We start from the raw sequence: 16,042 nt of genomic DNA on the forward strand, positions 1-16,042 counted from the left end.
GAAGACAATCAATACCTTCTAGTACTGTACTATGTGAAAGTTCAGTTCATTTGTTGATTACATGTATGTAGCACTTATGTAACCATCCTTGTTAATCCATACTAACATTGTGCATGATTAAAATGTGATTTATATACTTGTGTTTATCAGTAGTATACATATTGCATTACCTGTTTACCCAGTTTATCCAGGGTTTTGACCAATGCCATATGATTGCCCCTTTTTAAGCTGATGGGCACCCACCTGTTTTCTGGACAACTGTGAGAGCGCCACAATAATTTTGTAGTTTGGGAATTAAGAAGCAGTCCAATTAGTAAGTGAAAGACTTAGTCTTCATTCATTTATATGATAATGTTTCTTGTAAGTTCTGATATAAATATTTTTTTCAGGCTACTTGGTATTAGGAAGCAATAATGGTCAAGTGAAGGTGTTTTATGTGGAATTTGCAGAGGAATTAGTGTTTCGAGACTTAGGCTATGCTTTTGCCAGTGATGACAGGTAAGGTGTGAAGTGAGAACACTGATTTTGCCCTAAGTAAAGATGCTGTAGTTTGATTAATGTGTCCAGGCCAGAGTAAATACTTGGAACTGAGAGAATTGAAGTAGATGGGCTTTCTGTTGATTCCATCCATATCTTTATCAAAAGGAAATATAGATAAGAACTTGTTCCATTCAAATACAATTTTGATATGACAAAAATCACTGTATAGTTCCCAGCAGTCAGTGACTGATTAATCATAAGGTAGTTTAGTGGACTCATTGGCTAAATTATGGGGTATATTATTTACTCCATTTAGGTGACTGTTCTCCCAGATTCATTCATCTTTTGATTTGCTTTTGTAATCTTTCTTAATTTCCTTTCATTTTGTGATTTGGAATATTAAGTTTTCCAGTATTCGTTGGGGAAAATGTACTTTTTTTATGGTACTTTTTGAACTGTAGCATTAAGATACATCAGGTGTTATTTCATATACCCATCTGCTGGCATATAATGTGGGTGCATGTTTTCTGTATCTGTGAGAATGGTAAATGGGTGGGGTGGGGGGACTGAGTGAGTAGGTGGGTGAGGTCCTGCTTGCTGGGCATAGGCAACCTGTGGTAAGTTACCCAATCTTTAGAGAAGCACTCGGTTTTCACTCTGGCACAGGGCCCTATATGTCTTCCTTTCCAGTGCCAAATTGTATAGGAACTAGCAGGAGCCCAGGGTTGCCAGATTGGGTTACAAATCACAAATTGGGCTAATTTTACACCTTTGGGCAACCAGATTTCACAGTCCGCTACTTGCAACTTTTTGGGCTAATTTGGATTTGACTTGGGCTCTATTATTCAATTTGGGCTACTTCCATTCATTTTATATAATAATTATAATAATAATAATATAATGATAATAATAATGATAATCACACCAATGATCTACTGCTGAATGACCACCATTTTCTGAATTACCTCTAGAATTAGCTGATGACCAGTCGAAGATAGCAGATATTGAGAGTCAGTGGCGAAATTTGTTGAACCTAGACTGGAGTACAGTGGTCCCCCCGTATTCGCGGGGGATGCGTACCAGACCCCCCCGTGAATAGTTAGAACCCACGAAGGTTTGGAACCCCTATAAAAACGCTAAAAACAGCCTATTTTGTTAGTTAAAACTCAAGAAAAACCACTAAAGAAATTTTTCATAATTGGTTTTTTTAATATTTTTAGTCACAAAAAGTGCATTTTATGATGAAATTGATAAATAAAGCCAGGAATTTATGGATATTTCTCATAAAAATACCGCGAATGTGCGAATTTTCCGCGAATAATGCAGGGAAACGTTCCCGAGAGAAATCCGCGAAAGTGTGAGTCCGCGAATCCGGAGAACGCGAATTTTTTGTTTTCCATGGAAAGTCCCAACATCAGGAACTGAGTTTTGGACAAAGGCAATTGATGTAACCAATGCAGGAGGTGAATTAGTTTTAAAGGATATATCAGAATTTGCATTAAAAGTCTATAGCCTTCCAGTAAGCAATGCTCTAGTTGAAAGGGTTTTCTCTAGTTACGTGAGTTAAAACCAAGTTGAGAAATTGAATGGGCTTAGAGCCCTTAACCTCAATATTGAGAATAAAGACCAGTCTGGAATTGAATGGCAAATGCTGTTCAACATTTGAACCCAAAAGATCCATGCTGAAATATGACTCTTCAGTCTGTAAAAATGAGAAAGATGAAATAACTGCAGAAAGCCTACTGAATGACTTGGTACTTCCTAGTTTAAATTTGGAAGAGAGTAGTATGTGCTTTTAATTTTTTTTTTTATCAAGTAAGAAGTTTACTTTAGTTGTGAAAAAGAAGTGTCCTAATTTTTTTTAGAAAAGGTTATTGATTCTGAAAGGATGAAATGTACTTTAGTTTTGAAAAGGAACAATTTAAGTTGTTTAAAAAGGCATAAAATATGAAGATTTTTTTTTTCAGTTTTGAAAAGAAATTTGCTTCAGTTTTGAAAAATAAATTTGTACCGTATAGCCAGGATTAACCACTAAAATGTAAGTATGTAATAACTTTATTGTGCTATAAATGTGTGTGTATACAATATACATTTATAGATATGATAAATAGTAATTTGTAATAAAAATATGATAAATTGGGCTACTTTATGTGAAATTCGCAACTTTTTAAGGGTGTTTGTGATACTTTTAGCCAAAAGCATCTGGCAACCCTGCAGGAGCCATTGTTCCTTTGCTCACAGTCATGACCAGGAGCATGGCATTTCTAGGTGAAAGTCATTTTGTCAGTCAGTTGAGAGAATATCAGCCACCTCACTTAGTTCCTGATGCTGAAGGAAAATATGTTGCTTGTTAATGGTGGGGTATGGACTTCCTATATATCTATCATACATACCTCCCTGCTTTTGTATGTAGGTAAAGTATTAGGTCTATGTGTGAAAAGCATACAGCAGAGATGAAGGCAGATTCAACAGACTACAAACAAAGATACCTAAAGCTAGAAATGTATTAATCTAAGCAAGATAATGGACAAGACATGTCATTTGATTTATACAGTCATATAAATCAAATGACATGGATGAATTACAGAACAATAGAGTATATGTGCAGACTTACACTTAAAAAGTGTGCATTCGAAATAATAGTACAACATATTGTTTTTCAAATAGAATTTTGTAAAGATATGATGAAGTGATACTGGACACATTTGTACTTCAAGTAACTTTATGTTTAGTTCTCTTAGTATTTGTACACTGACTTTATCTTTGGTTATTCAAATGTACTGGAACATGAAAAATAGCGATGACAACTTGTTTGATGTTGTAAGTTAAAATTTTTGTCTTAGTACTACTTTAGTGCAATTTTTATAACGAGTATGCAACATGTCTAAAGTTTAGAGGAAAACCTTAAATATGTTGCAGCAGATATTGGATTTGCAGAATAGTTTACAGTAGAAGGTTGTATGTCATGAGTTACATCTGCTCTATAATACAGTAAACCTTGTTTGCTATTTTTCTTTCAGGGTTCGTGTAAATCACCTCCAGCTTATATACCTTGAAGATATGTCATTTATGTTACTTCTTGCGAAGCAAAGCTTTCTTGTAGCAGTTACTTTAAATCTTTGTGACAGTGCACTAACAGCTCAGAATGTTTCTCATCGTCAGTTAGGGAGACTTCCCATTTCAGGTAACTGATACCATCCTTGGTTAGAAATATTTTACACTTAGCTAAATTTTCATAAATTTTCATTCCCAGAAGCATTGCTTTAGGTTGTTACTAAATGTTTTGAGTTATAGCTTGCTAACTTTTGTTGACATAGTTTGCAAATTGTTTGCTATTTTATAATTGAAAATTTGTATATCTAAATAAATTTGATAACAGGATTGTTAAAACTATGCAACCTTAGGTTAAGAATCACCACATATTTGAAATCTTTTTTCCTAGTAAGGTGACAGTTGTAGATGATACAGAACAAGTTGAAGAAAGTGAAAGGGGCTTATTAAAATTTAAATTTCATTGTATGCCAATAACTATTTTTCAGATTGAAGTTAGGAGGTAGCTTAAACTTCTTACAGTTTTTTTTGTTGTTGTAATTTTTCTCTTGCGTAAGAAAAGGTATTTTAAGTAGGTGGAAGTAGTATGATAAATATCATAAATTTTGTATGTGAGAAAACAAGTACTAGTGCAACTGGATATTAAGATTATCATTTTATTTACAGGAATGATTTGCCTGCAAAACAGAAATGTATTTTTATCAATGAAAGATGGCAATATCCAACAAGCCTATTTTGACTATGATAATGAAGTCACCAAAATTGAATTAAAAGACACACCATTCAAGTCAGAAGGAATTTCCTATACTGGATTATCGGCTTCACCCAATGGGACTCTTTGGGCTATTTTAGAATCGTAAGTATTTCACTATTTTGTTCTTACTCTCCGGTTAGAATTTTATTTAGTTGAGCTTATTACTACCACTAGAGAATACAGGATCCATCAAAGACTAGCCAGACATCCTAATGTTGGATGCCTTTTTAGATACAGTCCTTTTTCTTTTCTTACACATACTTACTCTGAATAGTCAGGCATATTCATCACAAGTTCTCTCACCCTACCTCTGAAAACATTCATACTACACCTCCTATTCTCACATTTTGGGGAGAAGAGACTTTTGCCATGGTAAGCAACTTATCTAAGAGATGGCCATTCCAAAATCAAATCATTGTTCTATAAACTTGGAGAGTGCCATATCTTTTGTACTATGGGTTAGAATTCTCTTGCAAGTGGGTGCACTCAAGCAGACTTCTCTATCAAATTTTTTACTCTCCTGTTTTCTGAACCACTTGTTTTCTGAATGATCTGTTGGGCAGGCATAATGGAAAGACAAAGGATCTTTTGTACTATGGGCAGTGGCCTTGGGTTAGAATTCTCTTGCAAGTGGGTACCCTCAAGCAGACTACTCAATCAATTTTTTTTACTCTTGTTTTCTGAACCTCATGTTTTCTAAATATGTTGGGCAGGCATAATGGAAGGCCAAAGGATACTTGGTGATTTATTAAGAGGTTCCTGTTATCTTATCTTTTATTGACATTCATCTTTGATCTTCATTTTCAAAACCATCACTTTAACTTGTTCCTTCAGTTGAAATGGCTATCTTAGAGAATACCTTTCTTTGCACATAATAAATAGGTGAAATGCTTCATGTTTGTTGTTAAAAGACGAAGCCTAGTTCAGTGACGATTGTAGATGTACACTAACTTGGAGAAAGAGGGGCTTATGATTTTTGGAAAAGGGCCAGATATGTTTTGACATTGAATAATCATACCACTAATAGCTCTGGCTCAGAAAGTTTATGCTTCATCTGCAGTTGAATATAATTTAACAATAAGAGAAACCTTTTGTTGATATAAGCATCATTAACTACTATGGGACAGGCATTATGGATCTATCTATAATAGGCAAAGAAGCAGTTTCTTGACTTGTGTACTTGTTTAGTGTTTTTTGCCATAAAAGATCTTAAGACTGGAAGGAATAGGAAGGGTAAAAATAAAAGGAAATGTACAAAGAGACATAAAAAGTGCCAAAGGATGACTTGGCACACAATTTGCAAAGCCGAAATGATAACAGTACAGGAGAAATAATATTTACCTCTTTATTCCTTGTAATAATATGATTCACCCTCAAATTTTAGACAAGCCATCTAACCAAAATTTGGTGGTCTAAACATTAATAAATACAGTAGATTCATAAAACAGCATAAAGGGAATGTAACTCCTTGAACAAATGAGTGACCTTACCTGTAACAAACTAATTCAGTATTAATCCTCTAAAAAATAAGAGGAGAAAAATATGTACAGTAGCAGTGGAGAGAAATAATATAATATTTGTTTTAAAAAATAATTATCACTTTTCATCACACAATCAAAACACTAAGAATAGCAAAGCACCACTGCTTTAGTTACACCATGTTTAGTAAAAATCATTCACATAAATGTTGGGCCTGTTTATTTTGGTATAGGATCAACGTTCATTTTTTGCTTGAAGCAGGTCCCTCTGTCACTCACTGTCCAAAAGACAACTCATTTAGGCAATGTGTTTGACAGTAAGCAGACCAGTGAGAAATGTAATATGCCTTAATCCTATTTACCTAAAATATAAAGAATCTTTGCTCATCCTTGATGTCTATGGATGAGTAGACACGAATGGTATTTTTAATTTCTTTCTTTCTTTTGTTTTAAGAAAACACCTGATTATTTGCCTCCAAGGTTCTCTGTTATTATTTGTAAGTTTGCTGAAACGGGGTTCATTTTGCACTTGTTGGAGGATTAGTAATGTTATCATATTAGGTAAATGCATTTGGGTTAGCTCTTAGCCTTGGTGATTTATATAGCTCCCATATTATCTAAAGTTTTAGAATGTATGTTGGCAGAATTGTCGTACCTGAGATAAAAGTAATAATTCATTCCTAAGTTTGCAGTTTGCCTTTGCACAGGCCTGGGTATGTGTGATGCACTTCTTCCAGTTTACAGTATCATACAGAAATCCTTAGGTCCTGTTCATATTTTTATTAAAATATAGTTTTACCAGACCACTGAGCTGATTGTCAGCTCTCACAGGGCTGGCCTAAATGATTTTATTTTATTTACGTATATTTTTTTTTATTTTGCCCTGGTCATAAAGTTGTATGTCGGATTGTTTTGGACTGGACCATCTAAAATTAATCCCAAAAAATCCTTGCACCATTGGGTCCTTATTCAAGCTCAAGGACAAAGCTAGTCCGTTGTTGACATCCAACATTGTTTACAAGTGTAAGGGAGTCCCCGGCTTACGACGGGTTCGGCTTACAACGTTCCAAGGTTAAGACGCTTTTCAATTATATTCATCAGAAATTATTTCCAGGGTTACGACGCATGTTCCAGGGTTGCGATGCTTACAACGCCGATCTGGCGGAAGAAATATGACTCCAAAATTGCAATAAAAATGCAGTTTACATAGTTTTTAATACACCTAAAGCACTAAAAGTAAGGTTTTCTTAGGATTTTTGACGAATTTCGGGCTTACGACGATTTTCGGCTTATGACACGTCTCAAGAACGGAACCCACATCGTAGGCCAGGAACTGCCTGTACCTGCCCCAGGTGTAACCAGGGGACTTATGTTGGATATACCAAAAGACTGCTGAGGGTATGCATAGACGCCCTTAGAGGAGTTAGTTTCAGAACTGGAAACAGATTGTCCAACTCAGAACAATCCAATATAAGGAACCATTCCAAATTATGCAGAATACCTATAGATAACAAAGATTTTTGAATAACAGGACAAGCACAGAAAGACAGTGACCTAACAACTTTAGAGTCCACAATGATAAACTTAACTGTTCTGTCATTAGACATCAAAACATCTACTCAACTGTTTATTGCTTGATGGCCTTATTTGTCTTATTGTTACCTTGTTCATGTTTTGTTTTGTTGTGTTTTTTTTCCTCTCTTCATTTCAATAGTTTCGTTTTAGCTCCTGTCTGGGTAGGTACTTTTTTTAGTTTCATGATGTTTCTGATATTTTAAATGAGTTAACATTTTAAATGAGATAATATTGTAGTGGTTTTTAATTGGTGTTTTAATAAATGTTTTAAGAATAATTGTTGAGAGTTAACTTGCTGTATTTCATCCTTGAAGATGCAACAATGTAGTTGTGAAACAACAGCATTAGCAATAAACTATAAGTGTGATTTTGAGAGCTGCAGCTTGGGTGTTGATTTAATGATTCCAGTTATGGGTTGTTGGTCGGTTGGTTCGAATAAGGAGTGAAGAGATTTTTGTCCGGATATTCTCAGTTAGTGATTTTTTAATAATCTATTATAATGTTCCATGTTTCTTATATGCATGTACGTAATAATTGTGCCTGATTTTATTTCCAGTGTGAGTGTGGCATATGATCACTTGGTTGTACGAGAGCCCTCTCAGATTAGTATATATCAGGTTGGCAGTGGTGATAAGATCTTTCAGTATTTACAGAAGAGTCAAGTTCCATTGCATTTTAAAGTTGATTTACTGGAAAGTCTTAGGTAAGTAAATGTATTGGTAACATATTTTTTTTAATTTCACTTTGCAAATACAATCATATTAATCACAATCGTCATAAATTTTTATGTCAAATTATTCTTGTCCGTAGTTTGAAATGATATCAGTTCTCACTCACCTCTTCCATTTTGAGCACTTTCTGTCTGATTTCCTATCTGGTGTAGTTCTTCATGTATGTCCTTTCTCTGATTTTAGGGGCCTTTATTATCTAATTGTCCTTCTACGTACTTCCATATGAACTACTATTCTGAAACTGTAGTTGCTCGTCCCTCTTCTCATGTCTTACCAGGTTCCTTTTGAAAATCAGATTGGGAACTAGGGAAGTGATTGTTATTTTCAGCATTGTCATTCAGTAATTTTAACAATCAAGAACTTTAGGTGGTAAGGGCATTATAGAAACTGAACAATAATCAGCCTCATACATTTGTATGAGGCGTAACATTATCTATTCTCCAAGAAGTATAAGAACACCTTGTAGCTAACTAATTCAGGATAACTTCAACTCGGGGGGTAAGTAATCAGCAGTTATTTACAAAAATATCAAGGCTGAGTAAAGATTCTGATTTTCTTGGGACCAAAATGTTAGACTAGTCGGTTTAGCTTCAGAAAAAAACAGGAATGAGGTGTACTGAGTGTCTCATTGCCCTGCTGTTAAACACATCAGACATCAGGATATCAAGCCTTAATAGACTGAGGAAGGCTTTTAGTTTAGAGTGCAGAAATGGATTCCAGGTTTTGCAAACACCAGCTGAAGAAGCAAAAGGTAACAGTTATGAGTAGTGGAGGAGTATCAAGGAAATATGCTATCTGCCAAGAATGCTATTGAAAGTAGAAAAGATTGAAGTAAAAAGAAATGTGGATGCCATTAAGAAAACAATCTATTGAATTATATGTTGAATCTGTTTTCTCAATTTTTCATGTACTTTTTCTAAAATCACTTAATTTTACATTACATTTCTTTATTTTTATTTTCATCTAATTGCCTTCACAGTTAGAAAGAAGAATAATTTCAAGGAGATGGTCTGATACCAGAGATGTTTAAGGTATAAACTGGAAGGGATACCTGTTTTGTCAGAATTAAATTGTTAAATTGGATTTTGAGATCAAGTATAGATCAAGGATATGAGAAAAATGGGTAATTGTCGAAATTGCAAGAGTGATTTAAGAGTATACAAACTTGAGACATTTAATTTTGATGCCAATTATTTTGATTAGATCAGAACCAGCATTTGGTACTTTGTTGAGAACTGAACAAACTGGTTTAAGGAAGTGAAGAAGATACAATCAGATATTCAGTCTTAGACATTGAATGCAAAAGGCTTGCTTTACTTTACTTTATCTTCCCGCCACTGGCCAGTGGCATAAGGCTGATACAGTTCCTCTCCATCTGTCTCTATCCCGAGCCATTTCCCTTGCTTCCTCTAAGTTTTGGATTTCATCCTCAAGATCCCTGACAATTATGTCTATCCACCTCGTTCTTGGTCTACCCAGCGGTCTTCTTCCTATTTGTAGTGCTCTCAGTGCTCTTCTGGGGTCTCTATTCCCATCCATCCTCTCAACATGTCCAAACCATTTCAGCCTTCCCCTCTTCAACCTGGTACTGACTGGCCTTTGCCTCAATCTCACCCTGATGTCTTCATTTCTAACATAATCATCCCATTTAATGCAAAAGGCTGATGAGATGAAAAAGGATTTTGGACGTAAGGAAAGCAAATCTATTTCTGGGCGATGGCTCGTTGTCGCCAGCGAAATATCCTTTAATCTATTATTTCTAGGGTAAATGTACTAACACATACCAGAGAATAAATAAAATAAAGAAAAAGGTCAGTATGACTGACTCGCTCACCCTCTAGGAGGGTGTCGGTATAGAACACTAGGTCGAGTGAGACCACTACCACGAGCCAAATGCCAATAGAAATCTCCCACTACAAAACCCTCCAAGAGGGGAGCCGTCCCACAGAGGGAGCAGCTCGTACTACTACTACACCATCCCATGCTTGCGACTGCTGCGCCTCTAGTGGCCATCCTTTTTCGTTAGCTCGCACGAGTTACAAGTGCTATTTTTCTCTCTGTGTATTTTTGTGCCCTTTCTTTCGGATTTTTCGATAATGGAGCGTACAGCTATTGCAGCAGCTAAGTTAAGTACTCAGTATTTACGGGTTAGCGGGTTTTTTTTCCGTCCCGAGACGGTATTTTGCCGTTTTTTAGGTATAGATACGTCTCGGGGGCTGGAAGCATGGCAGCATGGTCCTGCCGCATGTTGGGTTCGTTCTTGGTCTCCCATACCTAGAACATCCCTTATTATTTTACGCTCTATTTTGATTATCCGCGTTTTTACGTCTACTCAAGTGGTTATACATGTATGTATTTCACCTTATGTAGACTTTTTCTATCCAGACCCTAGTCCAGGTTCTTAGTATCGGCCCCTGACTAGCTTTGAGTGGTAGACTTGCCTTCGGGCTAGTCGCACACTCCTGGATTTTTTCTCCTGCTATTTTACCTTCTTTCTTTCATTTTTATTATATGTTTTATTTATATGTTTTGTTATTGTTAGGTTAGTTGGCGCCTGGCTTAGCCTAGGTCTTGGCTCGTAGAGCCTAGTCTACCGTTGATCAGTTCGGTCGCTTCCTCATAGCTTCTCTCTGATCAGTCGGTTTTCGCCCGGTATGGGCCTATGGGCCTTATGCTACCGCTTTTCAGTTTCTGGTTGCTTCCCGATAGCTTCTCTCTGATCAGTTGGTTGGCCTAGGCTTGGTTACCGTATCTTAGTTTACCGCCTCGTGGTCACTACGTGATCACGAGTCAGCCAGGCGCCTGCCAGTCCCCCTCTCTCCCGCTCTCCCATAGAGTCGGGCGGGGGTGGGTCGGTCTGTCCTTGCTCGCCCAGCATGCCCGAGCCTGCCTCCCCCTTCCCCTCCACCGGAGGGGCCTGGGAGTCCGACAGTCCCTGACTGGTTCCGTCCTCTCCGCTTCTCGGCTCGGCCGGGTGGTACGTTGTGGGGGGCTCTGGCCTTCCCCCCCTCCGTTACTTCCTTGTCGCTCCGGGTGAGCGCGAGTCTGTATGTCATCTCGCCCTTCCCTCCTTACTAGAGCTCCTCCCTACCGGAGTCCTGGTATCCAGCGGAAGGGTATAGTCCACCATAGTTGGACCGGAGCATACAATAGGTCTTTACTAACCGTACCGTATTGCTGAGTTACTACACTCCGCTTCACTGGACCTAGTCCGGTTAACTTGCATGTAGGTTTAAGCTATCTTTAAGTTTATCTTAAGTTTCTTAAACCATCCCCACCCCTCCCTTGGTATTTACCGGATCTCTCCGGGATTATAGCCTATTCAGGCAATGCAGGGAGGGGTTATGCCCAAATTTTTTCCGAGCTCCGCTACGTAACGGAGTTCTTTTGTCCTTAGTCTGTAAGTGTTACCCCTTTAAGATACTCATGTGTCTTCCCACTTACAGGCCACCAACTGTGAGCATCCGGGATGTTCCGCTACGCTTCAGGACCCCTGTGGACATGAAGTTTGCCGGTCCCATGCTCCATGCGCGACTCCGCACGGGGACATCCAGGTCTGGTACCATGAAACGTGTACCATATGTTACGATCTGGTGAGCCAGCTTTTGGAAGGCGTAAGTATTCCATCTCCGCATGCCGCTCCGCTTCTTTTAGTTCTTAAGTTTTCATCATTACTTTAACTTAAGGCATCTAGTTTAAGTTATATCCTAAGTTTTAGTTTTAAGTGGTTCTTAAATCTAAAATATATCATCTCTTACAGGCTCCGGCAGTAAGAGATACGGCATTGGCTACCCTGCGGGCCTGGGTCGGAGGTTTTGGCAAGAACGCCGCCAAGGGTCAGCCCTACATACTGGAGAAGCGTTTAGCTTTGTTAATCTTCCCCGGAGGCAAGGCGACTGGGTACGTCGACCCGGTAGAGGCGGACCCCTCTATTGCCTTTATACAACAACAGCTGGCGGCCTCCTTGACTGAACAAAACCAGGATATCTCCACGGATGTCGCAACCCTGGATATAAATGTTGAACCTATGGTAGGTATAGACGACCTGTTGGTCGAGGTAAGTAATGCAGGTACCCAAGGGTCCCCCTTGGGAGTGACTGTTTCTTCTACCCCTGCAACTTCACCATCCTTCCCAGGCTTTACCGCTGATGATTTATATACTCCTCCAGAGGCTTCGGTTAGGCCTAAGATCAAGTCTAAGCATATGACCTTGACTAAGACGTCAGCGTCCTCGAAGAAGACGTCCTCGTCTCTTCTTCGCGTAAGTCTCCTGGCTCGTAATCCCGGCCCAGACAGGTCTAAAGGGTCTAGCTCCGGCTCGAAGTCCTCAAAGAGTAAGCCTAAGGAGAAATCCCGCACCCCGGCAGTATCACCAGTTCCACTACCGTTGGTGCCTATTCAGAGTCTCCCCTCCACCTCCGCAGCAGGTCCGGCTCCGGACACCAATGCTGGCCTGTTGCAACAGGTGGGCGACTTGGTAGGCTCCCTTAAGACGAGTGTGGAACATATGATATCTCGCCTGTCGGATAGGATAACTTCTCAGGATACTATTATAGCCGGCCTAAGAGAAGCCCCTCTTGCCTCTCCCTCAACCTCTAACACTAGTGGATCTCAGCTTCCCCCGTATGACTCGCTGCCCGCTTTTTCCCCTTTTCCCTCCATTGGAACGATCCTTGGAGGATAGCGTCATATGCTCCCTTCCAAGATGGTCTCATCTCCATACCGGAGTTTGGAACTCGAAGAATAGAGGACTTCGAGTTCTATCCGGAAGGCCTACAGCCTCCCTTCATAGGCTACGCTAGGCTCACGCCTTCGGCTATGGTTAGAGATGACAGGGTACCAAAGGAGACAGTCCTCTATTCTCGGGACCAGGCCCAACGAGAATGGCTTAGATGTCTAGACGACATGGACTGTTCGAATACCAAGATCCAACCATTCAAAAGTCCCTTACCATTTTCACGATGGACGAAGGTAACCCCGCTCCCTTTCCTTACCAAGATAGCGAGGTCGACCATCTCAGCAGCTCAGAAAGGGGAACCCATGCCTCAGCTGAAAGAAGCAGACCCCCACTTCTCCGTTGCTCCCGTCAATTGGAGAATTATGGGAGGATTTGCCATAACACTTTACAGCTGGCAAACTCAAACCTGACTGTGCTATGGAGCAGTTTGGTGAAAAGCGCCCAGGCTTCCTGATAGTCTTATTCAAGCGGAGTTTGACTCGAAACACGACTAGCCAGGTCAATCAACCTGATGGCTATGTCTGAGGTAGCGACCATGGCTTATGGTTCAGAACCAATTTTTAAGCTTATGACCAAAGCCCTGACTCAAACGGTGCAGTCAGACATGTTCGAGTTTGCCACTGCTAGAACAAATTGCAGAAAGCATGTGTTGCTAGAGGCAACCATTCGGCATGAACCGAATAGGTTACTTTCTTCTAACATCTGGGGCGCAGATCTCTTCCCAGAGGCTATGGTAAAGGAAGTACAAGCAGAGGCTACGAGGTTGAACCAAAGCCTTAAGGACCGTTGGGGTCTTACGGCTAGGAGAAGGCAAGACTTGACACCAGAGGTAAGGACAAAGGAAGCCTAGACGTTTCCAACCTTACCAAAAGAAGCAGCCGCGCTTCCCTCAACAAGTTCCTACAGTGCCGTTAGTGCAGACAGCTCAGCCCTCCACGTCTAAAGGTCAATCACAGCCTATTTATGTGATATCCCCTCAGCCTCAACCCTCCACCTCATACGCCATCTCCTCAGCTTACAATCCAGCCTTCGAGAGTCAAGCTTCTCAGAAGTATGACCGCTCGAACAAGGGAGGCAGAGGTAAGCGGTCCTTTCGTGGGAGAGGATCGGGAGTCCCCTATAATAGGGGAAAGCACTTCAGAGGAGGTAGAGGGGGTTACCAGAACCAATGAGGAACTTCAGGTAGGAGGGAGGCTGTTTCACTTTCGCCACCGGTGGAACTTCAGCCAGTGGGCTCAGAGCAATAGTGTAAAAAGGGCTGGGTTGGAGCTGTTGACGAAACCACCTCCAGCCAGACCTTTCCGTCAACTTCCTTCCAAGGAATTGACAGAGTACGCAGAGGACCTCCTTCAGAAAGGAGCTATAGTCAGAGTCAAGAGATTGAAATTTCAAGGTCGCTTGTTCAGCGTCCCAAAGAAAGGCTCAAACAAAAGAAGGGTAATCTTAGACTTGTCCCGCTTAAACTTAGCCATCCGCTGCGACAAGTTCAAGATGCTCACGATCTCACAGGTGCGGACCTTACTTCCCCGTGGGGCCGTCACCACCTCTATCGATCTTACAGACGCCTACTATCATATCCCTATTGCAAGACACTTCCGTCCGTATCTGGGATTCAAGATAGGAGACCAGTCGTTCTCCTTCAAGGTAGTCCCGTTCGGGCTCAACGTGGCACCCAGGGTGTTCACGAAGCTAGCGGAAGTAGTAGTGCAACAGCTCAGAGCTCAAGGGATTATGGTAGTAGCGTATCTCGACGATTGGTTGATCTGGGCCCCATCAGTCGAAGAATGCAACATGGCCACACTGAAAGTGATCCAATTCCTAGAATATCGTTCTAGGATCAAGATAAACAGATCCAAGTCCAGAACTCACCCCAGAGTCAAACTTTCAGTGGCTAGGCATTCATTGGAATCTATCCTCACACACTCTGTCGATTCCATCCACCAAAAGGAAAGAAATAGCGAAGTCAGTCAAGCAATTTCTAAGTCACAAACTAGCATCAAGGAGAGCTCAGGAAAGAATCCTCGGCTCTCTCCAGTTTGCTTCAGTAACGAACATCTTAAGTGAAAGCCAAACTGAAAGATCTAACCAGGATCTGGCGCTCTCGAGCAAATGTCAGGTCCAGGGACAAGCTATCCTCAGTACCTCTGATTCTAAGACCAACCGGCTTCGGCCGTGGGCAAAAGTCAAGAATCTGGTCATGTCAGTCCCTCTTCAGTTCCCTCCACCAGGGATTACCATCCACACAGACGCGTCCTTAAGCGGCTGGGGAGGGTACTCCCAAGTCAGGAAGGTGCAAGGAATTTGGTCAACCCAGTTCCGTCAGTTCCATATAAACGTACTGGAGGCAATGGCAGTCTTCTTGACTCTGAAAAGATTACGCCCACCAAGGTACTCCACATAAAGCTAGTCTTGGACAGCGCAGTGGTAGTACATTGCATAAACAGAGGAGGCTCCAAGTCACGTCATCTAAATCACGTTCATGATAGCCATCTCTCCCTGGCAGACAAATTCAGTTGGCATCTTTCCTCCACCCACATGAGCTGGAGAATAAGAAAACGTCATAGCAGACGCCCTATCCCGATCAGTACCCCTAGAGTCGGAATGGGCGGTCTCTAGACGAGAGTTCGTTCCAATGGATCCTTCAAAGAGTCCCAGGGCTACAGTGGATCTCTTCGCATCACAAGCGAACCACAAACTACCGTGTTATGTAGCCCCCAACCTGGACCTCTGGCTTAGCGCACGGACGCCCTGGCCTCTGGACTGGAACAACTGGAGAAGATTTACGTCTTCCCTCCAGTGAATCTCCTTATGAAGGTCTTAGACAAACTCAGGACATTCAGGGGTCAAGTGGCTCTAGTAGCCCCAGACTGGCCGAAGAGCAATTGGTACCCCCTGATCCTGGAACTGGGTCTTCGTCCCCTTCGGATCCCCAGTCCCAAGCTCTCCCAGTCAGTACAAACGAAGACTGTGTTCGCTTCCTCAGGGATTCTCAAAACCCTAACTTTATGGATTTCATGAAGTTTGCGGCAAAAAGAGATGCGAATATTGACCCTCAGAATATTCTTTTCCTGGAATCCGATAAAAGGGATTCAACTTTGAGGCAGTATGATGCTGCCGTCAAAAAGTTAGCAATCTTCCTGAGAGAGTCAGATATCAGAATCATGACAGTTAATTCTGCTATATCCTTTTTCAGATCTTTATTTGAAAAGGGTTAGCAGCTAGCACGATTACGACA

At 40.7% G+C, this 16,042-nt stretch overlaps 1 protein-coding gene across 1 annotated transcript in view; it reads left to right on the forward strand.

Annotated features, from left to right (window-relative positions):
• LOC135212182 (T-cell immunomodulatory protein-like) overlaps window positions 1-16,042 on the forward strand; it is a 178,362-nt gene that overhangs the window by 149,945 nt on the left and 12,375 nt on the right. Inside the window, exons 7-10 of the mRNA XM_064245627.1 lie at window positions 390-498; window positions 3,501-3,664; window positions 4,198-4,387; window positions 7,895-8,041. Coding sequence (XP_064101697.1) covers window positions 390-498; window positions 3,501-3,664; window positions 4,198-4,387; window positions 7,895-8,041 — 610 coding nt within the window. The remainder of the gene's footprint in view (window positions 1-389; window positions 499-3,500; window positions 3,665-4,197; window positions 4,388-7,894; window positions 8,042-16,042) is intronic.

Source organism: Macrobrachium nipponense, chromosome 40 (assembly GCF_015104395.2).
Source record: "Macrobrachium nipponense isolate FS-2020 chromosome 40, ASM1510439v2, whole genome shotgun sequence".
Lineage (NCBI taxonomy): Eukaryota > Metazoa > Arthropoda > Malacostraca > Decapoda > Palaemonidae > Macrobrachium > Macrobrachium nipponense.